The sequence below is a fragment of the Caenorhabditis elegans genome, chromosome IV (genome assembly GCF_000002985.6).
Source record: "Caenorhabditis elegans chromosome IV".
Lineage (NCBI taxonomy): Eukaryota > Metazoa > Nematoda > Chromadorea > Rhabditida > Rhabditidae > Caenorhabditis > Caenorhabditis elegans.
In genome coordinates, this window is record NC_003282.8 from 150,028 (window position 1) to 176,781 (window position 26,754).

The window sequence follows — 26,754 nt, forward strand, 5'->3', positions numbered from 1 at the left end:
GGAACAACGAGCCCCTTATGGAGATGCGCAATAACGATGTTATCCGGGCGGGGGACGGTTTATGACAACCAACCCACTTTTTTTGGAGGTGGCGTGGAGTCGGACGGGGAAAGGGGTGCTGAGCAACAAATGGATTGGAATTTTTTTTACTTTCTAGAAAATTTTGGGTTCAGAAATTTTGACATTTTCTGGAAACTTTTGAAATCAATAATTTTATGGCTTTTCAATTAGTCGAAAATGTTGATGATTTTCTGAATTTTTGCTGTGTCGAAATTATTGTGGTTTTTCGATTTTCTGATTTTTCGAGATAAAAGAGAAAGAAGTAAGAATGTTATAAAAAAATTGAAAAAGGAACAGTAGAAAAACTTTTTTTTTTATTTTGCGGAAAAATGGTACTTTTCTACACCACCACTTTTCCTAGACCATTTTCTTTGATAAAAACGTGGCCTTTTTCTGTATTTCTAGGATTACATCAGCAATGGTGTTTTCTAATTTTAAGCCTAAAAATTAAAATAGTGTTAAAATGAACATTCACGTAATAATAAAATTTGAAAAATTCAGTCTTTTGAATTTTGAAAGGTCCCCCCCCATTTTTAAAAAGTGGCGGGATAGAAAAGGAAAAGTGCCAAAATTAATTAGAGTTGAAAAAATAAATAAATTTAAGAGTTTCTGAAAACGGAATTTTATAGGAGAAAACCGAAAAATCAAAAACGGAAAAATTTCGAATTTCAAATTTTCAGAACAAAATTTGTACAAAAGAATTTTCCGATTAAAACACTTACGATCAACGGAATTTTTCGATTTTTGTACAATTTTTTAAACAACGAAAACGAGATATTTGGTGGTTTTCAGAAATTATTCAAAAAATTAAATTTACGAATTTCTGAAAACGGAATTTTAAAAAATTTTGTACTGATTGATTTTTTTTAGAAGTGAAAACCGAAAAATCTAAAATTCACAAATTTACGGAATTCCTAATTTTTGGCTAGATTTTTAAAACAATATTTTAGAGACAATTTTTGCCCAAGAAAAATCACAAAAAATTAAAACCCAAAAACCAGAAAATAATCAAAAAGGAAATACCGGAGTGACGGCTTGCTGGGCAACAAGCTAAGCTGATAAAAATGCAAATTTTTCACGAAAATTTATGCGAAGAAACTATGCGAAGAATAGGATTACCGATGGGAGAGTGATAACGAATATCTCAACAAAAAATGCATCCCCTTGTTCCATCCCGTATCATCTAGTTTCGTCTCTCATCCACCACTACATCAATTGGCTCTGTTAGATATCACTTAGTCAGAGGGACAAATGAAGTGAGAGACTCAGGCGGAAGAGGAAAATGGGAGGTGGACCTTAGGCTCCGCCTACTTTTTGACAAATAACAGGCACCTACCGCTTGAAAAGGAAATGGTGTCGAGGAGTAAGGGTAACGTCAGCATTTTTTTTTAGAAAAAAAACGAACAATTTTGATTTTTTTTGATTTTTTTGGAGTTTTAGAGCAAAAATGTGAGGAAGTTGAAAAAAATACAGAGGATACAATTTACGAAAAATACAGGAAAAATTCTTTTCAGAGGACAATTTTTAGATTTTAATGAGAAAATCTTTTTAAATAAGTCCAAAAAATATTTTCTTTTTTGGAGATATTTTTTAGCAGTCAACGTCTTACAGGATTTTGGTGTTCTAAGGTACTTTTATTTAAAATAAACTTGCTCAACGTCTAGTAAGTCATCTGTCGGAAAAAATGTGATTTATCTCTTCGGGAAAAAATCCAAACGCTCGACGAAAGATGAGATTTAAAAAACTTTATAAATATATTTTTAGGAAAAATTTAAATTTGGAAATTGAAAACGGAATTTTTTAGAAATTCGGCAAGGAAATTCAAATTTTAAAATTAAAATAGCTCTCAAATATCTCTGGCGGTAAATGCAAGTTTTAATTTTTTTAAAATAGTTTTGGTGGGAACAAAAAAAAAAGTATCAATTTATCTTTTTTCTAAATATGGCGGGAAATCAAAAATAAAATGTTTCAACAAGTGCGTGAAATTTAAGGTTAACGAATAATTTCGCATAAAAATATAACAATTCAATAAAAAATTTTGCTGGAAAATCAAGTTTGAAATGTTTAGAATGATTTTTTTCAGAACGTTGTACGAATTTCGTAATGACACTTTTCAAAAACATTTGAAAAAATTCTGAGGTTTGAGCACATTTTGGGTATATACGTTCAAAATCCTCAGAACCGTTAGTCCTCCTTCAAAGTTTCCAAATAATTTTAGTGGAGAAGTGAAGTTTTATTTTTTCAAAAAAAAAGTCTAACGGAAAACCCAAGTTAAACATTTTCAAAATATTCTGGTGAAATTCAAATTCAAAGTTTCAAATAAATTTTCAAGTACATAATTTTGGCAGAAGAAGCTTAAATTTCCTACAAAAAAAATTGAGTGGGAAATTCCATGTTTCTTTGAAAAATTCGCCGGAAAATTGAAAATTAAAACTATTCTAAAACTTTTAGCGATTCCCAAAACAACTGAGTTTCAGCCAAATTATCGGCTGGAATAGAATTAGGTGGTAAGGGTGAAAAGTATAAAAGTGTAAGCGTGTGTGTGAGCGTCCAGAGTGATGAGAAGCGGTGCGAAGAAGAGGTTAGAAGTTGATTGAAGTTGACCGATGAGTCGAAATGAGATATGTTGTGACACCTCATGTCTTTGCTCTTTCTCTCTTTTATCCGGGGGACCCCGGCTCCCAAATGCTCTAATATTTTGTCACTCCACTCCACCCATTTCTCCCAGCAGAAGCTCCATGGGGGGTGGTCCATATTGTTGTAACAAAGTGCTCTTCAACTGATGTTTTATGAGCTCAGAAACACATGTTCTTGACGAAAAGTCACCGTTCGGCAAAAAAAGTGAAATATGAACAACTTGCCCGAGTAAATCGGAACAAGATGTTGTCACTTGTTTGTGAGAAAAATTAGTAAGTTAGAACATAAAAGTTGAGATTTTGAGATTGGGAATGTCGAAAAGTTGCAGCCGACACCTCATGGGCCTGCGGATTAGATTTATGGAAAAATGATTGCTTTATGTACTGCACGGTCAACTGATAATATCTCAGGAAGAGAGTATCTGATAAGGGAAACTATATCTAGGTGCCGGTACTCCTCACGAGACTAAGATAACAATGCAAACTCAAACCGAGAGAAAAACCCTTATAGAAAATTTCAAAAGTTATAATACAAAAAAACCAGAAAAAATAAAAAAATTCAAATTCAAGGTCTCTGCTAACAAAATAAATGCAGAAAAGGTGACCTGTTGAGAGCACAATTCCCACATTAGCCCAAATTATAACGGTGTACAGTGAACATTATCCATTTTGCATCACCTCCTCTCATCCTCACCTCAATTATCGTGTCCCTTCCCCGGTATGTGCTCTTTTTCCTGTCATTGTTACCCAAATGAGGTGAGATCATTTGGACATATATAGCATATGCAACAAGGCAACATAATATAGGGGTATAACACTTTTGAAAAAAAAAAAGTTAAAGATATAGCGAACTCTAAATAGGCACAAAAATCGTGCCTTTCCTAATGGCGGCCTACGCCTGCCTACTAAAATATGAACGCGATAAGTATTGTAAATCTTCGCTATGCAAAATTTAGACTCTGGATTTCAAGGCAATTTTCAGAAAACCGACGGTAAGTAGGCACACAGGCAGGAAGGCCCCCCATCTGCTCTGATTTTTCGGCCGTCTTAATTTTTTTGTAAATTTTTCTAATTGGTAAGTTTTTGATATCACTTAAACTAGCAAAAGGTATAGGTTAAAAGTGAGCTACTATTAAAAAACCAAATAACTAAAAAAAAAATCGGTATCCCACCTGGAATATGGCTCTTGCATGAGAGGTCATGAATGGTAATGTTTGGATTGAATGGATGGATGGAGCAGATTACATAACAAAGAGTTCAAGGGTCTCTTTTGATTGGAATGTCAGATTTGAGATAAACATTGTGACACTTGGAGGAGGCCAGGGGGATGGTACTTACCTGAGTGAATTTTCTGTTGCCGGAAAATTGTGAACTGGCGTAAAATTAGTAGTTTAAAAGTTATGAACGTTTAATACAATTGTAACTCGAAATATAAATAATCTATCAGAAAGTTGTCAATTAAAAAATTTTGACCTTAATTTGGTGATTATTTTGTAGGTTAACAACTTTTTGATTACAATAACTCTCAGCAAGATATTACAGTTTGAAATTCATAATACAGTTATTTCTGAAAACAATATTACCACAAAAAAATCGAGCACTTGACCCTCAAGGCTCTGGCAATCTCAAATCTGGCCGACCAGGAGCCAGCAATCTGTACCTGGCGGTGAAAGACACCTGTTGTCGGTTTCAATCAAACGACTAATTGAAACATTGTGGGATGTCGGGGAGAAAAACACGATGTAATTGATGAAAAATGAGTGAGAGTTCGCAAAAACTATAAATCAATTCTGTGGGAGGAATTGGGGGAAAAGTTCAGAGAGACTTTCGAGGCTGGCTGCAGAATTTTGGGGACTGGGGCCCTAAGCCTAAAGCCCTAAGCACAAGGTCCTAAGCCTAAGGTCCTAAGCCTAAGGCCCTAAGCCTAATGCCCTAGGCCTAAGGCCCTAAGCCTAAGGCCCTAAGCCTAAGGCCCTAAGCCTAAGGCCCTAAGCCTAAAGACATACGCCTAATGGCCTAACCCTAAGATCCTAAGCCGAAGGTCCAGATCCAAAAGTCCTCAGCCACCAAATACCGAAGGCTAACCGTAACTAACTTTAGCCCCTTCTGTTTAAGACCCAAAGCTTATGTCTCCTTTTAGGCCTCAAGTCCAAGACTAGGATTCCAGATAAAAATTCGCAAATATGATTTTTGAGCTCATAAGCTCTCCCCCACGCATTCGTTTTCCAATATTCCCATTCCATCCAAGCCTCCCCACTTGTACCATCCTGTTACATAACACCCCTCCCCCCCCCTCCCCCTCCTACGTTGATGGCGCAACTCTTATTTCCCCCTTTTCGGTAGGTACTTGAGGAAATGTACATGCACAAGTTTTTTGGAGGTATTAGGTACATGGGAGACATGTCTTTTGTCTCTCTTTTTTGTCCCCTCCATCAAATACCGACAAAACTCATCAATTTATAGATGGGGGGGGGGGGGGGGGTGATGTTTCGATTAATTTGGGAAAACGATAACCTTTTGTTTTTTTTTTGGAAAGATGGACAAATTTGAGGTGGTGTGCAGAGATTCAAATATTTCCGAAAATTGGCCCGAAAGCACAATGCAAAATGTTTTTTTAAAAAATTGACATTGGGCTCGGGCTCTGAGCAATTTTTAGGAGCTCAAAGACTCTCGACTGTGAAAATTATGTAAATTCCAAACTGGATATATGTAGCTCATGGAAGTAGGTGTAGAAAAAAGTAAAGAAAGCGTGTATATGTTGAGGAAGAGCACCTCAAAATGTAAATGAAAGGAATATTCTTTTGTTCTTCTGGGGGAGCCGTGTTAGCACTTGTCAGCTCTCAGAGGGAGAGCCACTAAAAATAATATGCACGGCAGCCACCGGGAAGGACGCATTCAGACGCATCTAATCAATGTATTGTTCTTGAGGTAAGAGTATATACTACAACTGAGTATCAATGCGGTAATTACTGAAAGATGAACATGTCGGAACGTGAGAAGAGCTAACGAAAACAATAGAGAGTGAGATGACTTCGACTTTTGGAATTTTTGGACGAATGCCACTTTTGGGAAGTAGATTGAGACCTTGTGTATGGAGCCTTACACGGTTTAGGGTCGTTAGGTAGTCATAAATTAGAGACATTGGAATATGAATGCAATGTACCAAGTTATGTTGTTATTATAGGCCTTTTACAAAGGTTATTGCAGCCGCTATTACTATGACAGGTGGTACTATTACAACCTTAGTCTGTAGAGAAGTAAGTATATTTGAGATTTTATCTTTGTTTTGTTTTGAACAATTAAGGATTTTAGGTATATCTGTGAAACATAAAACACACTGTATTTTTAATCAATATTTATTTACAAAGCGGTCAAAAACATTTGTTAGTAATTGCTCATAAAGATATAAAACCCCTTATATCGGAGTTTGACAGCGTTTTCCAGTGTATCCAAGGTTACAGAGACAAGTCAGCTGGTTAGTGGTTCCAAAGCACAATCCATGTCCGTTACAGTCGCGAGCCGAGTCGCAAACGGCTGAAAATAATCCACGTAGGGGTTGGAGGCAATCTAGTATGAAGGCAGATAGATGCACCTGCCGATTAGTAAAGCCTTAAAACTAAAAGATAAAACCTTACTCTCTTCACAAGTCTTTCCAGAAAATCCCAATTGGCATGCGCAGAGGAATGTTTTCTTTGTTCCGAGACAAGTTCCACGGTGATTACAGTCGATGGCTCCGCAGGATTCGAGGCTTGAACGGGATAGGAGACTGTTCTCTTCTTCTTCACGTTCTCGAGCAGTTTCTTTCAGACTTTCTACCTGAAAGTGGTCAGAATCAAAACTTGAAATGTTTCAAACATTTTCAGAGTGTGTAAGAAATCTTCAATTATTTTTTTCAGAAATTCCAATTCAAATTCTAGAAACTTTCTGAAATTTTCACGGGATTTTAAAAATTACCAGCTTTCCTAAAAGTTTACAGAAAATTCTTTTAAAAAATTCAAAAACGTTTGGAGGTTTTCAAAAGATCCCTAGGTTTTAACTTTTTCTAGGAGTTTTTTTTTATTTTTAAATTTTACCAGAAGCTTCTAAAGCTTCTAAAAATGTTTCAGAAATTTTCAAAAGGTAAAAAAAATTCAAGCAGTTTTCAGAAGGCTCTAAAATTATCTGGTTTTTTTTCTTCTAAATTTTCCAAAAGACGTTCTAAAAGCTTCCAGGTTCTTGAGCTTCCAGAATTTTTATAAATTTCTAGCACGTTCTATCTAGTTTTATACAGAAGTTACTAGAACCTCTGCAGTGTCAAAAACTTATCAGAAAAATTTAAATTTTAAATTTTGCGCCAAAAAAACCGACCGCCTTGTCGAGTTCAGCCTTCACTTCCTCTTGAATATCATTTGCATCAACTTCCCTCTTTTTGTCAGTTTTTTCTTCGGCTTCCACATCTAAATAAATTATTTACTGTGAGGTAGAGAAAATAAAATTTCAAAATAAAATTATCCAACAAAAAAACTAGATAACTTTCAATTTGAAAAGTTCGTAAGTTCACTCCGGGAGATAATTGATGTTGAAAAGGTATTTGATATACGATCCTTTAGTAATTGTAATACATCAAATAACTGGTACACGTCATTTCGAAAAATAAACCATTGAATTACCTGATTCTGAAAAATTTTCTATAAAAATTTTTGAAGAAGTTTCTGGAAGCTAAACGATTCTAAAATTTTCCCGATTAGAAAAGAGGATCTAATAAAGTTCTAGAGGATTCTAAAATATTTTGAAGTTTATTGAAAATTTCTAAAAACTGCCAGGTGGTCTCTAGCAATGTTGAGAACTTTTTTTAAAAACTTTCTGGACTGTCCTAAGAAACTAGAACATTCTGAAATTTTCTGATACTTCTTGGATTTTTTTGGAGCACTGTGAAAATTCCAAAAAAATTCTGAAACTTTCTAAAACTTTCTGGGACTTTCCAAAATGTTTTCTAAAAAATTCTAAAAAAATTCTAATATTTTCTTAACTCATCTTTATTATATATTTTACCTGAAATTTCAACTTCTCCTGAAATTGTCTTATTTCCCACATCGTCCACTTCAATCACGTGCACTTTTTCGGCATGAATCCACGTGACCAAGACCAGGAAAATTCCAAAAATTGTCGCGGAGGTTTTAACAAACATTTTTTTTATCTGAAAGTTGATTTCTTGGAACTTTTCATGATGACAATTGACAAAAAAGTGGTAGATATTATTCCCAAAACACTATACATATTAGAATACAAAATCTAAACAAAAAAATAACGACACAAACACAAAAGTAACAATTTGGCGTGGTTACGTAACAGTTTTGTGCCCCTATTCCACCTTTGCCCCGTGAGGGTGGGCCGGTTTTAGGGGGATAAATTAGGGAAAAAAGTCAGGAAGCGTGTCGAAATCGGCGAGATCCAAAAAACCAGATGATTATATAATAGGAGGGGTGGTTGTTTCGAGGATACTCTTTTGGTCAGATTTATTGTATTTTAGTTAGGCTATATACTTGATGGCTAAAGTAGTTCTGAAGATGGTTCAGAACAATAGGAACAATTGTCGAAAAGTTCCAGTTTCTAGCATTTCGGCTAGTAAATTGTTGGTGTTTAACAGTAACAAAATAGTAACTTGTGGAAAAAACCAACCGATGGAAGTGATTTCGTGAGCTACAAACTACAATTCTACAAACTGCAATTTTCACAGATTTCGAAATATAATATTACTATAAACTATACCCATGCAATCTAGAATTTTCAGATTAAACAAATTAAACCAAAACTGTTACGCGAGTTACAGATTGAATACTACCAATTAGAAATTAGAAACTGTAAACTACAAACCACAAACTACAAACTACAGACCTGAAGTTGATAACTATAGAGTTGAGACAAGAGACTGAAACGTGCAACTCCACTTCAAAAACTTTTCCTAACAACTGAAATCTATAAAGTTGAAGCTACGGAAGTGCAAACTACAAACTACAAACTAAACTATGAAAGCGTACCCAATACATTGTTTAATATGTCCTAGAGTTCCTGAAAATGGCAGAAAACTAGGAATTCAAAAATGGCCGTGAAACAAAAAAGTTATAATTTTCAATTTTTTAATTTTTTAAAGGGTTTTCAAAAAATAAAATAATTTCACGCATCGGCCCGACAATTCCCTATCGCCACGTTTAATCTGCCCCAGTTTCGTCCGTATAAAAGCTCGAAAAAATGTGAAATCAAATCAGTCTCTGCTCGAATCATCACCGATTTTCTACTCGCTCGACAACGATCTCTCGCAGCTACAATGGATCAAATCCCACCATACGAGTTCAACAAGTACGTGCTCTACGTCCGTGGTGCCGTCATCGTCTGTGCTTCATTTGAGGTATGTTTGGGGATTTCTGGGAGGTTTTGTAAAGATCTCGCCCTGACCAGGTCTTTCCTTGGGGATTTTAATACAAGCGTAGAAGATTTTCTGTGTGGGCAATGAAGGGTAATTGCCGGTTCGCCGAATTTCCCGATAATTTGAAAACGGCAATCTGTCGGCTTTGCCGTTTGTCGGAAAACTCCATTTTCGGCAATTTTCAGCATTCCGAATTTTCCGTTTGCCGGTCATCCCTAAATGTAGCCTTTTTCATCTAAAACCTTTATAATTTTCAGCTCCTGTTGGTCCTATTCGGTTCCCTCGAAGATTGCAACTTCCTTGCTAAGCTCTTCTACTTCATCTTCCTTGGCGGAGCAGTTGCCATCTCAGCTCACAACATTGGTCTCAACGTGGATGGTCGCGAGGAGCTCAACAAGGTTCTTTCATCGTCAGAGAATGAAGTTCGTGGAAAGTCTGCTGCCTTGATTCTGGTGCCAGCGCTCTCCGGTGTCCTCGTCTTCTTATGTGTCTCTGGACATGCATTCTTCTCGCTTTTCGTGCTCATCCATGTGCTCGCCGCCGTTGGACAACTCGGAATTGAGGTTTATGAGTTGAAGAAGGGACAATCTGGAGGTTCTGCACGAGGTGCTGCACCGTCAGCACAGGATCCAGCTGCTGCTCCACCAGCCCAATAGACGAAGAAAATAAATCTGATATAAATGGAATAAATTGGAGTTTTTATTATTATTCTCGTTCAGATTTTTGTTTTGTATTTTCTTGAGATCGAACAGAGGCTCCCTGAAAAAAACGTTACAGGTCAGCAAAATATTTTTCTACTTCCGCGTATTAAAGAATTCTTGTCCGAAATAGAGAGGAAGTTTCGTAACACGTTTCGTAAGATTTGCCGTATATCATCTCGCGTAGTTTCGAGCAATTCTAAAAAATATTGTCAATTTCCATTCAGAATTTCTCAGTTTCCTCAGTTTTCCTAAGTTATTTTCTTATCGGACTCCTTATCAGTCGTCAATAAAATGGTAGGTGCTTACCATTTTTGCATTTTGTAATTTTCTGTAGACATGTCTTTGTGTCGCACATTTTTCTGTGTGAAGTGTTCACAATTCTTCGGTAAGTAGCAATTTAATTAAGTTTTGTTTAACTTATTAAACTTGGTAATATATTGTAGATATTTCATTAAAGGTGGAGTAGCGCCAGTGGGGAAATTGCTTTAAAACACGCCTATGGTACCACAATGACCGAATATCATAATAAAAAAATTCAAAAAAATTTTCCTGATTTTATATGATTTTTTGAAAATAGCAAAATTCTCAGTTTTTGCCTAATTCCTATTTGAATTTCCGCCAATTGAATTTGTTCGATGGAGCGCGCTTGCACGTTTTTAATTTAATTTATTTTATTTTTTGTTATTTTCCACCAATTTTTAATGTTTTCGGTGTATTTTTGCTCGAATTTTAGGGAAAAAGTCAAAATAAATGCAAATTTTCGATTAAAAAGCACGCTTACACGCGTAAATCAGTTAAATTAATTAATTTAGGTTCGAAATCGTTTAAAAGCGTTTCTTTTTCATTTTAACGCTTGTAAGCGAGCTTTTTAATCGAAAATTTGCATTTCTTTTGACTTTTTCCCTAAAATTCGAGCAAAAATACACCGAAAACATTAAAAATTGGTGGAAAATAACAAAAAATAAAATAAATTAAATTAAAAACGTGCAAGCGCGCTCCATCGAACAAATTCAATTGGCGGAAATTCAAATAGGAATTAGGCAAAAACTGAGAATTTTGCTATTTTCAAAAAATCATATAAAATCAGGAAATTTTTTTTGAATTTTTTATCATGATATTCGGTCATTGTGGTACCATAGGCATGTTTTAAAGTAATTTCCCCACTGGCGCCACTCCGCCTTTAATACGATGTTTTACGCCAAACTAAATCAAAATTTTCTAGATGAATCAAATCAACAATCTCGTGTTGGAGTATGCAAACATTCGGTTTGTGAGCAATGCTTTGACCGAAAAATGTCTCCGAATTGTCCGGCTTGCAACAAAATAGACGCTTTTAAGCATACAAACATTAAATTTCAAGCGATCGCAATTTCGGATAATCTGTCAGATGAGCCGGTACTTTCGAATTTGCACCGTTACAAACATGTGAGTTTGTATGTTCTTTCTATGATTTTATAAACCTAACGTTTGAGCGTTTTATTTAAAATTTCTAAAGAAATCCTTGGAAAACATACTTTGCAAGCTTTACAGCCAAATTTGGGCATATAACAGAACTGAGCAAGGCTTAACTTTTTGCTTTAAGTCTGACCACAGCCATGATCGGGTTCAAGTCTCTTATCATCATTCGATATTTTTCAGGTTAACTCAAATAGTTCTGCAGAGCAAGTTAACAATACCCGGAATCGTGCCACATTCTGTAACGATGGAACTCACAAGACACACAAAATCTCCGTGATCGAGAATGTTATCTCATTTCTGAAAAGAATTGAAAGTTTAAACACGCTTTCAGTGATCTCGCCTAACATGACTTTATTCAAAAGTACAATTCAGTTTTAATTGAATGTATGTATGATGAACTGGAGGTGCCAGCGAGCAGGGCTGAGCGGCTGGCTGATTTTTTCGGCTGTCGGCTGGCCCCGCCAGCCGACAACGTATAGTTTTTCGGCTGTTTTCCGGCTGGCAGCGAGTTCCTTCTCATGGACACTGCGTTTGAGTTTTGCGATTTCCAGAAGATGATAACTGTTATATGCAACTGCTCAAGACTACGTGGATTGAGCATATGTTAGATTTTGAATTATTATCTAAGACATGTACTGTTTCCCTTATTGCAGTTTTCCCTTCGTTTGAAACACAATTCGAACATTTTTTCTTTTCATTCCTATAAAATATAATGTTGTTCAATTTGGTTTTGATTTGTTATTACTTTTTAATTGAAATAGCAAGATATTTAAGACATAGCAATAATTACTTGTATTGTATTCAATTTATGACAGTTTATTTCTTATCGATATATTCTCTGTCATAATAGCTATAGCTCATAAATCGGCTGCGCATTTATGTATAAAAATCAGACATTGTACGGTGAAAAGAGTTATTCACAAAAAATCTAATGCTATATCGTCAGAGAAAACAAACCGACCATGTTTTAAAACATGAAACGAATATATATATATATATATATATATATAATGTATACCTCAAGGTGTTTGGCGGTATGTTATGCTGTAAGGAATCTGTTTTTAAAAAAACGTTCACTTTCTGTTTCGCCTTTCGAACTTTCAAATATCCATAACTTAGATTATTATTTTAACGTTTTATGCGTTATTCATCTTTTTTTTTTCTTTTCTTTCTGATTGTCCGTTTCAAATTCTCTAACACTATTCCATTTACATCTAGTCACCACCCAAATTTCAGTGAACCACAAAATTTCAGAAATATCGATGATATCACATTGTTTGTTCAGCGTATTACTTATCATTTAATAAAACACACATAGACATTTTCAACCTTTGTTTATTTGTTTCAAGCAATGAATATTGATTTTCCGGTTTTCTCATATTTTCAGACTTTTTTCTTTTTTTCTCGGATTACATTGATTATTTTGCCAGTTAATTGAAAAGAGTTTTGGATAAATATTATTTTCACCAAACTTTTTAACTTTTCGCAATAAAACAGTTTGCTTAACAAAATGTATTTGTTTTCTTCTTACATTGAAATTTCAGAAAAATCGGATCATCTTTGAATATGTCACTGTGTGGCTCAGTTCTTTGTATAAAATGTTCGTTAGTATTCGGTGAGTTTTTATTTTTTCGTTGATAGTTTTATACAAAAATACTCAATTAAAAACGTCCCACAGGAATGCCGGAAACTTATTTTAAAAATTATATGTTCATTCCATGTATAGGGAAAAATGTGGTTTTTTCGTGGTTTTTTGTCCTAAATGACAGAATACAGTCCCAATATCCACAATAAAACTGTAAAAATACTTATTAAAGTTTCTAAATTTTTTTGAATTCCCGCGCAACGGAGTGACGTCCTTTTCGATATTTTTGAGTTTTACGGCCAAACTGATTAGTTTTTCTTTATTTTTTCTTTGTTTTTTTTTTAATTTGAAACATAATTTGCCAATTTTTCAGACACACGAAAACTTGATAACTGCGAGGAAACGTGCCAAAACTCTGAAATCGGTCTAAAAATCGATTATTCAAAATTAATCATAAATTTTGTTTAAGGAAATATGTCTGAAAAATTGACAAACTGTGTGGGGAATTCAAATTTAATTCGGTTTATTTTTAATTTTAGCAAAATTAAAAAAATCACAAAAAAGTTTGAAAAATTTCATAAATTTTTTAAAAGCTATATTCGGTATGTTGGGACTGTATTCTGTGATTTAGGCCAATAAACCCACATACGCTACTCCATCTTTAAAAATAAAATATGTATTATCTATCCCGCGTTGCTTCAAATCTAATAAAAAATTTCCAGACGAGAAAACTAGACGACCATGTACGGGTACTTGCAATCATTCAATTTGTGAACAATGTTTCGATCAAAAACATTCCCCTTCATGCCCAATTTGCAACAACATAGACTCATTCCAAACTAAGAATATCAATTGGAAGGCGGTCGAAATTATGGAGGAGTTGTCGAAAAACAAGGATTATTTGAGCATTGATAATTTCAAGTACAACCCAGATGTGAGTGCAAGATTGAATTTGAAAAAAATACAGAAAACATATTTTTGCAGGCTCTCTGCGCTGGAACATGCTCGGAATGCAAAACTCACACTGACAAACTTCGAATTTGTGTTGACTGTTTGACACGGTCAGGACACGTAGCGAAAACTGAAAATGGCAACTTTGAAATGTCTCAAGACTCGTCGACTGACTATCCGGATAGCTCGGCGTTGCAAGTATTAAGCACCGGAATGTGTGCGGATTGTTGTATTGATGGGGCTCATAAGGAACATGAAATCACCCCGATAAAGCAATTTGTTTCATTATTGAGACGGTTTGAGAACTTAAACACATTGTCAGCCATCTCCCTTGACTTGCTGACTCCATACAATGATCTTGAAGACAAATCAGACCTAGAAGTTATGAATCTGTATTTGAAACTGGTTGAAAAAATAGTTTTCAAATTTCAAGAATGGATTGACAACGCTTTTCAAGGATCAGTACAAACTGATGCAACGAGAGTTGCAATGAAGCGATCAACGGAAAGACTTCATTACTTTGTTCAAAAATGCAACCCAGTAATAATTCAATGTGTATCCGAAATTCTAGAATCTGCTAGTGAAAAAGATCAAAAGGAGTGGCAGGAAATCAATCAGAAACTCGAAGAATACCAGAATACTGTATCTTCAGCAGATAAGTATACTGAACTAGGTGCCAGAGATTTCCAACTTATTGACACGGTGTTGGAGTGTTTCAATGAAGATGATGAAGATAGCGATGTAATAGAAGATGATATGGAACTCGATTGAAGAACTTAATAATTAAGCTTTCCTCGAGTAATTATGTTTTCTTAACATGTATTTATGTAGTTTCATAAGATATACCAAGATATACACTATGGGTGCTTTTCCTTTTCTACCCCGCATTTTTTCTGGAACATTTTCTTTGATTTTTTTTTTTTCAAAAACGTGAACTTTTTCTGTATTAGTAACTTTGTTTTCTAATGTAAGCCTAAAAATATTTATGTTTAGTTTGAGTGGCAAAGCTTTAAAAAAAAGTATAAGTATAGCCTTCCAAAATTGTCCCCTGATGTTCCACACCATTGCCCAATACCATTTTTTTTTCCTTCTGAAAGTTAACAACACTCAGCCGACGATGATTCTTCTCCATGTCAATTAGCGTCGGAGACATGACCTTCGTCAATCCACAAGTGACTTCAGTTGTTGTGTACTACTTCTATACACACACACAGGTAATACTCTTCGTTCGCTTTTCACCCGCCCACCTCAATATAATTAACCTCTCCCGGAGGGTTGAATGAAGAGAGGGAAATAGAGAAGCAGAGCGGGAAGGAGTATCCTTCGCAACGAAGCCAGACACCAGAGACGGCACCATGAAACGTAGTTTTCTGTTGTTCCTGTTATCTTTGAAGTTTTGTCAGAATCAGTATGTCACGCCACAATATGCTGAGATTCGAGGTAAGTGAGGTTAACCGATTTTATGCAAAAATGCTCGATTTTTCGGAAACTTTCAACTTCTTTTAGAATTTTGAAATTAATTTTAAGACATTATATGTTCAAAACTGTAAAAAATCTCTCTTCGGTGTAACTTAAGTAATTCTTGAACACCACTTTTTCTGAAAAATTCTAGAGTTTTTAGAGAGCTGACTTGATTTCAAAAAAAAAGTTTTGTTTGAATAAAAATTGAATTTAAGAGCTAGATACGGTAAAACTGAACTTTGACTTGAAAAAATTAAAAACTTTCCCGGAAAGGAATTACGGGAAAGCATAGTAAAAGCTCTTAAATTTTTCTGAAATCTCAATTCTCATAAATAATTTTTTGAAAATGAAATTTTTTAAAGCCTTAAAAGCTTATAGTTTCCTGGAGTCTGGCGAATTTCAATTTCTGAAAAATCTGTAAAAATACCCAAAAGACCGTCATAAACAAATATCAAAGAATCCGTTAATTCCAAAAATAAATTACAAACACATGATTTTTAAAGTTTCAGTAATTTTTGAAAACCAAACTATTTCCATCTAAATTCCAGCGGTCTCGGCAATGTGCAGCAGCGATGGAATCACAGCTTCAATCGATTTCGACAAGCCATTCACCGGCAAAATATATTCTTTGAACTACGCCAATTCAAATGACTGCCTCTACTACAATAATATCGATCGGGACACTGTGCTTTTTTCAATTCCATCACAACTTTGTGGGACGAAGCTTCAGAGAACAACGCGAAATGTGAGTGTAAGTTATGAAGGGTTTTAAGCTATGAGGAAAACTTATAAAATACATGTTCAAAAAATTTTAAATTTGTAATTTTTTTTTGAAATTTGGGAATCTTTGGCCTTAATGCTCCAAGCACACATTCTTCTTTCAATTTGCCAGTTAATTTATATTAATTACTTTAATATTAATATTTTTGTTACAATCCATTGCATTACGACAAGTAGAGCTGTTATAAGAATTCTATATTTTCAAATTGAAAAGCATTATCTCGGTCAAGACAAAGCTTGGACCCGCCGGCATTTGACCTCTCTTGAAAAGTATCGAAATTTCTCGAACAAAGAAACGACATTGCATCGTACCCGTCAATTATTAGTTGGTATATTGTGTTGCACCCCAAATTATTAGAGAAAGTAGGGCAGTGACATAATAGGGAGTCGGGAAAGAGAGGAAAAGGTTTCACTTTTTGGATCTAACTCCTTTCATAGAATTGCTTTTCTTTCTCAGATGATTGATCAGATGGAGAACCGAGTATATGTGCAGATGGACAAAGACACACAAACGTCGGCGGATAAGCAATTCTCGTTTGTGTGCAGGTTGACGGACCCGATGAAAATGTGAGGGAAATTGAATTGGGAGAAAGATTGAAAATTAATTATTTAGGGCAGCAGCTAAAGACGATGGGTTTGGAACAAAGGACTCTTATCAGCAGGCTCCAATAAAGCCGGTGGCGAGCAGTGTTAGCACAAAGATGCATTCAAGTCTGATGCCTATTAAGCCGGTAAGTTAGGTTTTACACGGTGCACCGAATAGAGAAGTTCTTATCAGGGATTTTTGGCAGAGCCTTCCGACAGTCAATAAAAAATAAACTCAGCCTGTCACACCTAGTTCCAATCCATAAAAAATCTTACGGCGTTATTTCGTTAATAGTTACCTAAAAATATATAACCGGTTCAGAGAGTGTAGATAGTTGAAGAGACACAGACATCTCGGGACCCAAAAGGCGAAGAGCCGGTTTTTGTCGATTTATTGAGCTTTACCTGATCCGAATTAAAAGATCCGTAAATCGACACGAATCAGCTCTTCTCGCGCCCCGCCCTTTGGGATGTCTGTGTCTCTTCAACTATCTACACTATTTGGACCGGTGATATGTAGAAAAGATTGTGCAATTTTAAGACTAAATTTAGCAGTAAAATTGAACAATAGCTTAAATTTACAAATTCTTAGTTCAGAACTATATTCAATTCATTGCGAAATAGTACGGAATAGCTCGAGTAGCGCACCTGCTACTAATTAGGCCAACAATACCAAGATTAAATTTGTTGCATGACAGTTCCGTGCGGTTCAGTGTTTCACAGTTCCCTGAGAATAAAAACCACTTCTGTAGTCGAAATTCCGATTTACATGTCAAGCACGTAACATTTTGCACAGAAATCTATGTAGGTCGAGGCAACTTCTTCTCATATTTACTGTCTGAATATGTTAATATTAGGGCTAAGGTTTTTTTGTTTTTTACATGGGTGAGATTGTCTTCAACTCAGGTGGCAGGCGTAGGTATTTTTTAAAGCTGAATATGTGCACTCATATGGCTAAATTAGGCCGTTTTTAATCACATCATCGAATTTTCAGTCCGAAGTCCGCCAAGTTTCCGCGTTCTCCCGCGACTCCCACCTTGGCAACTGGCCCATCCCTGGCGCAAAGCCCTATGAGCCATCTATGAAACCTGTCTCCACATACCCAATGGCTCCGATTTTTGCTGAAACAATACCCACTTCTCCAGCCAAGGATCCTTCTGAGGGTTATGTGACTAGGCCGATTTCAACAGTGGGCCACCCCTCTCCACCTCCACTATTCCCGAACATTCCGGTGCCTCAGAGGTCTCCGCCGGTGGTGGCAAGGGTATTCACAACCTCTACCATGGCGCCTGTAATGTTCACATTTCCAACTACGACCACACCACTGATGCCTTTGTTCCCTATAATCCCAAATGTTCATTTCAAACAAGGAGTTGGAGTTCCATTTGCTCCTGGAACACTTCCCACGACTAAGGTTGACGCGTCAAAATGGAATGATCCAAGTGCCTATGCAACTGCTCCGAGTACGGTAGACTCTACGACACCAAAGACATACAGAGAGCAGCCACCAACTGCAGATGCTCCATTCTCATCGGATAACTCAAAGGAGATCCATGAAACTTCTACGATAGTAGCTAGCCCAGGAGTTCCCAGGCCTCAAGCTGATCAGCCGAAGGATATCACATCAGTACTTAAAACTACACAGGAGCAGCAAATTGAGCCAGAAGTCACGTTGGAAATCCAAAGAGGGGAAGGTATGTGACACAGGGAACAAGTACCGACAACCCCCTTTAAATTGCAGGTCCATTTGCACCGCCGGTAACGACTCCTATTAAAATCGGTGATAATATATCGTTGGTCGTCAAAGCGAAGAGCTATTTGAATGGTTGGTTTTTTTTGTTGTACTTAGGTCGATTGCAATAAATTTACAGAAACCGACCAATTCGATATGTTTGTGCACTCTTGTTTTGCGACCGACGGCAAAGGGGACACAAAAGTGCAAATGATCGATGAGAATGGGTGAGTAGTTATAAAAATAACTGCTCTCGGAGCACATCTGAAGACACTGGAAAATATTTTGCTCTTAGCAGAGCTCGCCAAAGAAGTAAACTCTCTTTTTGTAACTTCATGGATAACTTCATATTTAGTTTGAGTGGCAACCTATTAAAAGAGATTGAAACATTTTAGACATTGGTTCTTTTTATAGACTTTGAGCAATTTTAACTTTACAAACAATAAAGATATGCAATAATTGCAAATCACAGTATTCCAAAAATTTTATGGTTGCTTATTCAAAACCAAGAATATCACTTTTCGATATATCTAAAAGCCAAAAAATATTACAAAACTCTTCCAGATGCGTCATTCGTCTTGAATTCGCCTCGCCTTTGCACCGAGCCAAGGACTCGGAGAACACAATGTTCTACTACCTCCTGATAAAAGCATTCAAATTCCCCGGACCCGATGATGTGTACTTCTCGTGTACAATCGAGTTCACTCCGAAAACCAAGGCACCGAATATTTGTTCAAAGTTGAGGAGACGAAGAGAGATTCTGGAGGAGGGAATGACGGAGATGAGGCTTTTCGACAGTGTTAATGTGGAGTTGGAGAATAGAGATTCTAATGTGAAAACTGGTAAGTGTTCCTAAAACAAGTGTTACAGTTTTGTATAAAAGAGACGAGTTGTTAAAAGGTAGTTGACTAAAAATTGCCGGTTTTGGAAATTTTCGGCAATTTTCAAACCTAATTATTTTTCAAAAATTGAAACAATTTCACCATGTTTTTTAGTATTTGGTTAGTCATTCTCTAAAAGAAAATGCTCAATCTTTCAAGTATTAAATCATTAATGCGAGCTTGAAAAAAGACCATTGTTCAGTAAAATGCATGTTTAGGCTTTTAAATTAACTAAAAGTATCAAATTTCTAATTCCGGCAATTCTAATTTCCGGTATTTTCGACAATTGCCGGTTTTGGGAATTTTGGGAATCAACTTTTAACTTCAAAAGTATAGAACCGTACAAAAATATTTTGCCAGTTTATAATTTCTTTAATAAAACGAAACAGAACCAAGATATGAGCTTGAGTTTCAAATCATCACAAAATAAAATGAGCCACCTGAAATCCCTCCAAATATTCCAGAACAGCTCTCAACGTCCCCTGAAACCTGCTCCGAAGAAAAACATCTCTACATTGTGGTTATTACTGTTCTTCTTGTCTCCGTAACAATATCACTTGTCTCCAACCTTTATCAGTTTATCAGAGCACAATATAAACGATAGGTTCTTCAACTTTTCCCCCCTTTTCCCAACATTTTGCGGGTAATTCTCTTTCTATGAACTCTTTCTTTTGTCATTCCCATTGCTTTTTGTTTCAATAAATCCCATGATATCACTTTTTTGGGTGGAGTTCAAAAAAGAAGAAGAAATATAAAAGTGCAAATGTGTGTTTATTCTTTTATTCTCACTTTCAAACGGGGAGGCCGCTACTCTACCGGTAAAGAAGAAATTCGTCATTTTTCCTTTTTTCGAGAGAACAGTTTAAGATTGGCTTCAGTGTTGTTTTGTAAAACATTTTGTTTTTAAACAAAATCAGGCCCAAATTATACATTTATTTTGAAGGAGGACTAACGGTTCGAACGATTTTGAACGTATAGACCCAAAATATGTTCAAATGAACGAATTTCGTAATGAAACTGCTCAAAAATTTTTCAGAAAATTTGAACCGTCATAAAAAAATGTTTGAAGAATTTTTGAGCAGTTTCTTTACGAAATTCGTTCATTTGAGCACCTTTTTTGTTTATACATTCAAAATCGTTTCATCCATTAGTCCTCTTTTAAACGTTTAATACTGACCTTTAAATATAAGTTACTACCGTATTTCCTCTATTAGATCTGTACCTCCACTTTGACGGCTTATATCTCGGTTGTCTTTAGTCCTATGAAAAAATAGTTAACTATCAATATATAGAGAATTATTTTCTATGTATTTTGTTAATTGCCAATTTTTGATAAAATTAAAGGGAGCTGTGAAATAAACTATCAAAGTGAAGCAAGAAGGAAGGGTGCGAGCTCGGCTTTGTCAACTAGTATTTTTGTTCATTTTACAGATATCGGTAAAAAATTTAACCACAGATCTACAGTAACATTTTTTTCCTAATATTTCATAAGTTGAAAAATTTTGATAAAGTTGATAAGACCCGAGATATGTACTTACAAAGTAGAGCTATATACACATAACGTTAAACTATGAAAACCCCAGAATTTCGGTCATTTGGTATATTCCCATGAAAATGACCGACCTTTCCCAGAGGTCACCCACCTGAATACATAGATTTGTCTCCATTTTTGTTGTTATCAGTTGCTCGTCGCCCCTTCCCGCAGTGCCAGGCAGTTGAATGACCGGCTAGTGGTCTCTGTCACTTTCTCTCTCTTCCTGAATTCATTTTTCCCAACAATTAAAAGGTTCGATCAACTTTTACTCATACCATTTCCCTCATCTCGTTTCATTTTTTTTCTCAAACAAAGAACACGTTTTTCTTCAGGGGTAACTGGCCGGCTGGCCTCCGGTGAAGGTTCTTGGTGTGAGGGTGAGCGCGCGCGCGAAAAAACTAATGGTTTTTGCTGTTGAAGAAATGAGGAAAAAATGAATGTAGAGAGAAAATCAGTAAGAGGAAGAAAGAAAATAGTTTGATGGGCGCCAGATTCGCGCGCGCGCCCAGGGAGAGAGATGAGTGACGAGGTGGAGGAGGATAATGTCCTTGTGAGTGTTGTGAGGAGGAATGAACAGACACCGGCAACGGTAGATCAGCGCTTTTTTCTTTTTGGTTTGGGTTTTCATAGATTTACTTACCTCAAAGAAGTTTCAAAGAAGTTTCCTATACCATTCTTCAACAGATATAGCCGGAAACTGACCCCCAGTTCAAACCCATATTTATTTTTTGTAATCAAATGTATTTTCCTAATTTTTCGCAAAAACTGAGCCACCTAAATTTTAGTATATTATATTGAATTTTTCAGCATATTATAGATGTATCCATAAATATTAAAGTTAAAAAAAAACTAAAATATAGACGGTAATTTTCAATTCGTAAATCAACTTTGAATTAGAAACAATCGAATATTTAAAATTACCAGTAACATATTAATTACAAAAGTTATATATCGCTAATCTAATTGAGTAAAACAATGATCAGGAGCTGATATAATGATTTCAAGCATTTTTAAAGTTGATTTGTTTAAAATAAAATTGTAATATATTATATTGGTTCGCAGTCACGGACTTCATAATTTTAAAAAATTTAGCTACCAAATAATTTTGAGCCTATACCATTCTTCTCAATTTTTTCATTTTGATGCCTGTCACCAAAGCTATTGCAACGTTCATGTAGTTCAAAGACCTCTGGTCATCATCTGACTTTTCTTATCACCAAATGGTCATTTTTATATGCGTTCCTTGTGGTACATCTTCTGATTATTAGTATTAACCCATATAAATATTTATAGATTAATTAAGCGAGTTTGATTATTATTTTCAGGTCTGGGGTTTGATTCCGCTTGCCCACAGAAAATTTCAGTTTGTTTCAAAAATACTATTTTCCAAAAAATCTCCCATGATGTTCGCCTAACATTTGTGAAATTATCGAAAATATGCAAAAAATCCAATTTCAAAGCAGTTTTACAGGCCTCTAAAATGATGAAGAAATTCACTGAAACATTTGCAGATCGATATTTTTCCAGATCAAAGCGCTTCTCTGCCGCTAGAATTAGATTTTTGTAAAGATCTATTTAAAGGGCCCGCTTTGAAATGACATAAGTTTTATTCCGAAGTCTAAAAGTGAGCTGAAATACTTTCCTTGTTTTTTACATATATTTCAACAGGTTGTATTTATTTGTAAAATATTTGTAGCGAGGCATGCTGTCCCTTTAGATAAATCATACATTACTATGTAAGTCAGAGTCCAACTTTCTGTATTTAAGTAGTTTTAAACCAGAAAATTAACAAAACACAAGAATAAGAATAATAGGGAAAACGACATTCTGGCAAGTTTTCTGAAGTTCTTCCAATTTTATAGTTTAACATATATCGGTAATTTGTTCACATTTCTTTAATTCCTAATTTTTATGAATTATCTATACTATACGTTGTATTAGTAAATCTCCCATCCCTGTTTCCTTATCAATGCGCTAAAGAGCCAATTGTCATAAAACGGACCTTTTGTCCCCCAGTTATCAAACATTCCCTAACAAGTTGCGCAATTTACGATCCTATGTGACTTGGATTACAGGCCGACTAGACTGTGTGTCTTCCCCTTTTTCTTATTTATTCCTGCTTAATCTATTCAGCATAGTCTATTCGGCTAACAAGCAGCGGGAGTCTCTCAATTTGGGGTTCCCGAGCCTGATTCATCATCCTCTTCATTTGCATTTAGTGACATTCATGCAAATATCGTTCCCACTCTCTCTCTCCCTCTTTCTTTAAAGTTTACACGACTTTCCCTCTTACTGTAGAGGGGGGGGGGGGGTACTACTGTTTTCCAAGCCACTCATTGTCGACCTTTCACGCATTCTGCCAACAAAAGAGGTTACATAAAGAGCACAAGGCTCTCGAAGGACCATCCCCCTCCTCAATAGATTCATTGATGGCCGGGGGAATACAAGGTCAAGCAGATGGTGCGTGTGTCCTTCATCACACCATGGTGTTGGTTATCCTTTTTTCCCCAAAGCCCTATACCCATTTTCTATCTATTAAATGTGCATTTTTATGAGTTTCTACACCAATACTTTTTTACGCAATCGCACCCCGCGCACACAAAGTGCATGCCGCTCTTGATTGGAGGAAAAGTTATGTTTATACAGTATATGAAGGCATCAGATAACACACCTCTTTTATCCACCCGATAGTTTATTTATTCTTGGATAACAATTGGCGTAAATCTCAGATAAGCTCTGTGACTGGAACTGAATATAAATTGATTTTCTACAATTTCTCGATGATCCAGGTTGAGGTGAGCTTTCAAATTTTTCAAACACCCAATAGTTTATTTATTATTTAATAAATATTTTGTCATATGCCAATTCGGCGTTTTTAGGCTGAAAAATTATCTTCAACTTTTGATTCTCAAGGTCGGGTGGATTTTTTTTTAATATTTAGGTTTTGTTGGATCTTTTTAGTGACAAGGTATTTCTCGCCACGTGGCCCATAAAACGGCGTTTACTACCTGGCCTAGAAAAAGCGAGAGTTCGGCCACCGACTTCTCTTTGATTACAGATCGTTCTGAAACTCTTCCAAAATCAACTTTGAAAAAGTAGCCTACCGTAGCAATTTTGCAGAAAATTCTTTATATTCATGCTTTGATGATGATCGAGTTTCTGTATATTTGCGGTTGGGATTAATATATTCGTCAATTTCAAGATTTTCTTTATCATTGGTCTGAGACTGAATTTGGAATTTGCATTATTTAAGTCGATTAAATTTTTTTTTTGGAAACACTTTTGCTACTTGGAATGCTGAATACTTTTCCTACCCTATGTGCTTTCTGCGATTTCAGTTTTTGTTTTTTGCCCATGAGGCTTGTACAAAAAAATCAAAGCTTATGGTAATAATACCCAAGCTCTTAACTATGACCTATTGCAATAAGAAGCATGACAAAAGCTTCTCCATCTTATTAGTGACAATTGCGTGACGAACAGTGACCGGCTGTTTGCTTGTCGCTTTCACTGGTAATCCGTCAAAGATTTTGGCTCTGTCTCCCTGGTTATTAACGTATGTGTCCTGTAAGGGGGTAAATGTTGGTCAAACCTTCGATACACACACACATTCATCTTACACACCACAGGCGGGTGGTCTTTTTATTTGTTTATGGGTGAGGGTCCCCCAGAATCAGTGCTCTGCAGTGAAACGACCATGTGCACCATAAATAGCGATAAGATACAAACACACCTAGGAGATTGTGTTGAATAGATATATATCAAAAGTAGGCACACATTACCTAACACCTTTAGCCTATATTGACACATTTGGTCAAACTTAGGGGGCAATCAAGAAAGGGATGTATATTTAGAGTCTAACTTTCCTTGCAACGTGGCTCCCGCCACTTCCAGTAAAATACACGGTTGCAAAATAGGAGCCATCTTTATAAAATTGTTTAAAAGTTGAGTAGCGCGCCAGTGGGAAAAATGTTAAAAACTACTCCAAAAATGACCAAATATCTTGTTAAAACTTCAAAAATTTATTGAAAAATTTTTATTTACTGTCAAAAATTGGAAATTGCTCAGTTTTTGCCATTCATAATTTTGGAAGTCGACCAAAAAAAAGTGTTTTTTTTTAAATATTTTTAATAAATTGATTTTGTTTTTATTATTCGTATTAAAACATTGTAGGGATCGGAACATGCGATTTTTTTTGGGTTTCGTCCAAAGCTCATACCTTCCAAAATTTTGACAATTTACCAAAACTTTGGCCGGAAATTATGAAAAATCTAAAAAATTTTGGAATTTTTTGTTATTATTTTGGTCGTTTTGAATTATTATAAGTGTATTTAGACTGAAACCCCTTTGGCGCTACTCGATCTTTAAAGGAAGGTAAAGGCCAACTTTTCAAGCTACTTTAACGGAAAACTCAAGTATGAACATTTTCTGTTGCACAGTTTTATAAAATATTGTAAATTCCACAGAAATCTGTTTCGGTTGTTCTCGTGAAAATGTTATCTGATCAAGTTGAGGAATGGCTGTTTTTGAACCGATTTTCTTTTTGATTTACAAAAACTTTCAAAATTAGATAGTTTTCCATCATTAGTTAGAGGAAAAATTAACAAAAATTAGCCTCACTGTTTTGAAAATTAACAAAAAACTCCACAGGCTTTTAAATTAAAGGGTACATATTTGATAAAGATGACACAAGGATGAGTTTTCCGAAGTTTGTAAGGACGCTCTTTTCCCTAAAGTCCGTGAAAGACAATAATACAGTAACTTTCTATTACCTACAAATTACCTTTTTATTTACCCATCACACATTAGCACCATCCACCGATTAACGTTAATCTTATTTCTCAAGTACTGGAATAAAAGTTTAGCACCTGAACAAAGACTGCGTAATTCGCGGAAGATCAACCTCCTTACCCCCCCCCCCCCGCAAAAACGGAAAACGTATAATTTGTTGTTCATGAAACTGTAATTAGACAGTCAGTCTTCTGTCCATCAACGATGTGTGTGCGTGTGTCACGTAACAGTGGTAATTAGCTGAAGGTCTTCGCCTCCCTCCTCTCTGTAGAGGTTCCGTCCGGTCACACAGCCTGTCTGCTGCTCTTTTTGCCAACGTCTGTTGTGTCCCTTTCCCTTTTCTCAAGGAGACTCTCCGGTTGATTGCGCACTATTTCCATCCCTCTGCCGGTCATCCGTCTGCCGGGTTTTTGTGCCCCCCCCCCCCCCCCCCAACTGTTTTCTTATATACTCGGACAATGGCGGGTCCTATTGAAATTCGATGCGGGGGTATTGGGATAGAAGTAGTCTATAACCTGGTATTTCCCACTGAGCATTGTCTTTATTACGCATATTTGATTGAAGTCTTTCATATTCTAATAGTGTGTATTTCCATGTTGAGTTTTTTTTTTCTAACTTAAAATTTTTTTAACTTTTACTTACTGGTTCTATTGATTAATTCTTATTTTATAAAACTTAGTAGTTAACGTCTTTGATACTCAAATTTTTGGGTTTTTGAAACATTTTTTCATGTGTATTATCGAAACGAATTCTTCAATAAAGTACTTAGTTTTGAAAAATAAAATATGTGGAGTTTCAGAATATGTGGAGTTTCAGAACTTTCAGAACTTTCCCAATTTTTTTTGGTTCTTTTTTAATTTTTTTCTTTGAGTAGGTACTATTCTATATCTCATGAGTAAGTTTCAATTATCTTTATTAAAAATAAATTATTTTTTAATTTGTTTTGAAAAAATTAAAACATTTATTTTTGTGATCAAAACGAATTTTTACAATAACGATTTTTTTAATTTTGAAAAATATTAATGTGTGGATTTTTTTAGACTTTTAGACTTAAGAAATAATTATTTATAAGCCTTATTAGGAAAAATGGATTTTCCAAGTTTTTTGTCAACTTTTCCAAACAAAAATTTCAGTATTAGGATTTTAAAAAATAAGTAAATAGGAAAATTAAATAAGATTTTCAAATTAATTTTTAAAGA

The 26,754-nt window shown here is 35.5% G+C and overlaps 5 protein-coding genes and 3 non-coding genes across 9 annotated transcripts; 6 read left to right on the forward strand and 2 right to left on the reverse strand.

Moving 5' to 3' along the window:
* The first annotated feature begins 2,628 nt into the window (after positions 1 to 2,628).
* Y38C1AA.18 lies at positions 2,629 to 2,698 on the forward strand. Its single transcript, NR_052860.1, has one exon. It is a non-coding gene; the product is annotated as an Unclassified non-coding RNA Y38C1AA.18 (non-coding RNA).
* Y38C1AA.17 lies at positions 2,629 to 2,698 on the reverse strand. The gene has a single exon (NR_052861.1). It is a non-coding gene; the product is annotated as an Unclassified non-coding RNA Y38C1AA.17 (non-coding RNA).
* Positions 2,699 to 6,038: 3,340 nt separating this feature from the next.
* Positions 6,039 to 7,882, reverse strand: gegf-1 (EGF-like domain-containing protein). The gene is made up of 4 exons (NM_067470.3): positions 7,728 to 7,882; positions 7,044 to 7,132; positions 6,332 to 6,512; positions 6,039 to 6,230 (listed from the first exon to the last, which is right to left on the reverse strand). Exons 1-4 carry the CDS (start codon positions 7,861 to 7,863, stop codon positions 6,112 to 6,114), a joined length of 525 nt encoding a protein of 174 aa, NP_499871.1. The 5' UTR covers positions 7,864 to 7,882; the 3' UTR covers positions 6,039 to 6,111.
* A 1,052-nt stretch (positions 7,883 to 8,934) lies between these two features.
* On the forward strand, positions 8,935 to 9,809 carry Y38C1AA.7 (DUF7087 domain-containing protein). The gene is made up of 2 exons (NM_067471.7): positions 8,935 to 9,081; positions 9,357 to 9,809. The coding sequence occupies exons 1-2, from the start codon at positions 9,001 to 9,003 to the stop codon at positions 9,753 to 9,755; spliced, it is 480 nt and encodes a 159-aa protein (NP_499872.1). The 5' UTR covers positions 8,935 to 9,000; the 3' UTR covers positions 9,756 to 9,809.
* A 327-nt stretch (positions 9,810 to 10,136) lies between these two features.
* Positions 10,137 to 12,020, forward strand: Y38C1AA.19 (RING-type domain-containing protein; the record flags this gene model as incomplete). The annotated part of the gene is made up of 3 exons (NM_001307380.2): positions 10,137 to 10,185; positions 11,023 to 11,225; positions 11,439 to 12,020. 3 exons carry the CDS (start codon positions 10,137 to 10,139, stop codon positions 11,634 to 11,636), a joined length of 450 nt encoding a protein of 149 aa, NP_001294309.1. The 3' UTR covers positions 11,637 to 12,020.
* Positions 12,021 to 12,802: 782 nt separating this feature from the next.
* Positions 12,803 to 14,774, forward strand: Y38C1AA.6 (RING-type domain-containing protein). The gene is made up of 3 exons (NM_001392239.1): positions 12,803 to 12,873; positions 13,566 to 13,777; positions 13,828 to 14,774. Exons 1-3 carry the CDS (start codon positions 12,825 to 12,827, stop codon positions 14,563 to 14,565), a joined length of 999 nt encoding a protein of 332 aa, NP_001379908.1. The 5' UTR covers positions 12,803 to 12,824; the 3' UTR covers positions 14,566 to 14,774.
* A 275-nt stretch (positions 14,775 to 15,049) lies between these two features.
* On the forward strand, positions 15,050 to 19,953 carry cutl-24 (ZP domain-containing protein). Of its 2 annotated transcripts, none has more exons than NM_001028278.6 (9): positions 15,050 to 15,234; positions 15,804 to 16,000; positions 16,493 to 16,602; positions 16,649 to 16,766; positions 17,615 to 18,314; positions 18,362 to 18,445; positions 18,492 to 18,579; positions 18,917 to 19,194; positions 19,698 to 19,953. In NM_001028278.6, exons 1-9 carry the CDS (start codon positions 15,150 to 15,152, stop codon positions 19,835 to 19,837), a joined length of 1,800 nt encoding a protein of 599 aa, NP_001023449.1. In that variant the 5' UTR covers positions 15,050 to 15,149; the 3' UTR covers positions 19,838 to 19,953. The 2 variants fall into 2 exon arrangements, with proteins under 2 accessions (NP_001023449.1, NP_001023450.1); NM_001028279.6 differs by having other exon boundaries at positions 15,114 to 15,234; positions 15,804 to 16,006; positions 19,698 to 19,940.
* Positions 19,954 to 25,697: 5,744 nt separating this feature from the next.
* Positions 25,698 to 25,838, forward strand: Y38C1AA.16. Its single transcript, NR_052862.1, has one exon. It is a non-coding gene; the product is annotated as an Unclassified non-coding RNA Y38C1AA.16 (non-coding RNA).
* Positions 25,839 to 26,754: the final 916 nt, after the last annotated feature.

Coding starts and splice junctions, on each gene's coding strand:
- gegf-1 (NM_067470.3), bottom strand. CDS start 7,863: ATGTTTGTTAAAACCTCCGCGACAATTTTTGGAATTTTCCTGGTCTTG. Junction 6,513..7,043: donor AGGCTGAACTCGACAAGGCG/GTCGGTTTTTTT, acceptor GACCACTTTCAG/GTAGAAAGTCTGAAAGAAAC. Junction 6,231..6,331: donor TGGAAAGACTTGTGAAGAGA/GTAAGGTTTTAT, acceptor GATTATTTTCAG/CCGTTTGCGACTCGGCTCGC.
- Y38C1AA.7 (NM_067471.7), top strand. CDS start 9,001: ATGGATCAAATCCCACCATACGAGTTCAACAAGTACGTGCTCTACGTC. Junction 9,082..9,356: donor TCGTCTGTGCTTCATTTGAG/GTATGTTTGGGG, acceptor TATAATTTTCAG/CTCCTGTTGGTCCTATTCGG.
- cutl-24 (NM_001028279.6), top strand. CDS start 15,150: ATGAAACGTAGTTTTCTGTTGTTCCTGTTATCTTTGAAGTTTTGTCAG. Junction 16,767..17,614: donor GTCTGATGCCTATTAAGCCG/GTAAGTTAGGTT, acceptor TCGAATTTTCAG/TCCGAAGTCCGCCAAGTTTC. Junction 18,446..18,491: donor AGCGAAGAGCTATTTGAATG/GTTGGTTTTTTT, acceptor ATAAATTTACAG/AAACCGACCAATTCGATATG.
- Y38C1AA.6 (NM_001392239.1), top strand. CDS start 12,825: ATGTCACTGTGTGGCTCAGTTCTTTGTATAAAATGTTCGTTAGTATTC. Junction 12,874..13,565: donor AAAATGTTCGTTAGTATTCG/GTGAGTTTTTAT, acceptor AAAAATTTCCAG/ACGAGAAAACTAGACGACCA. Junction 13,778..13,827: donor ATTTCAAGTACAACCCAGAT/GTGAGTGCAAGA, acceptor ATATTTTTGCAG/GCTCTCTGCGCTGGAACATG.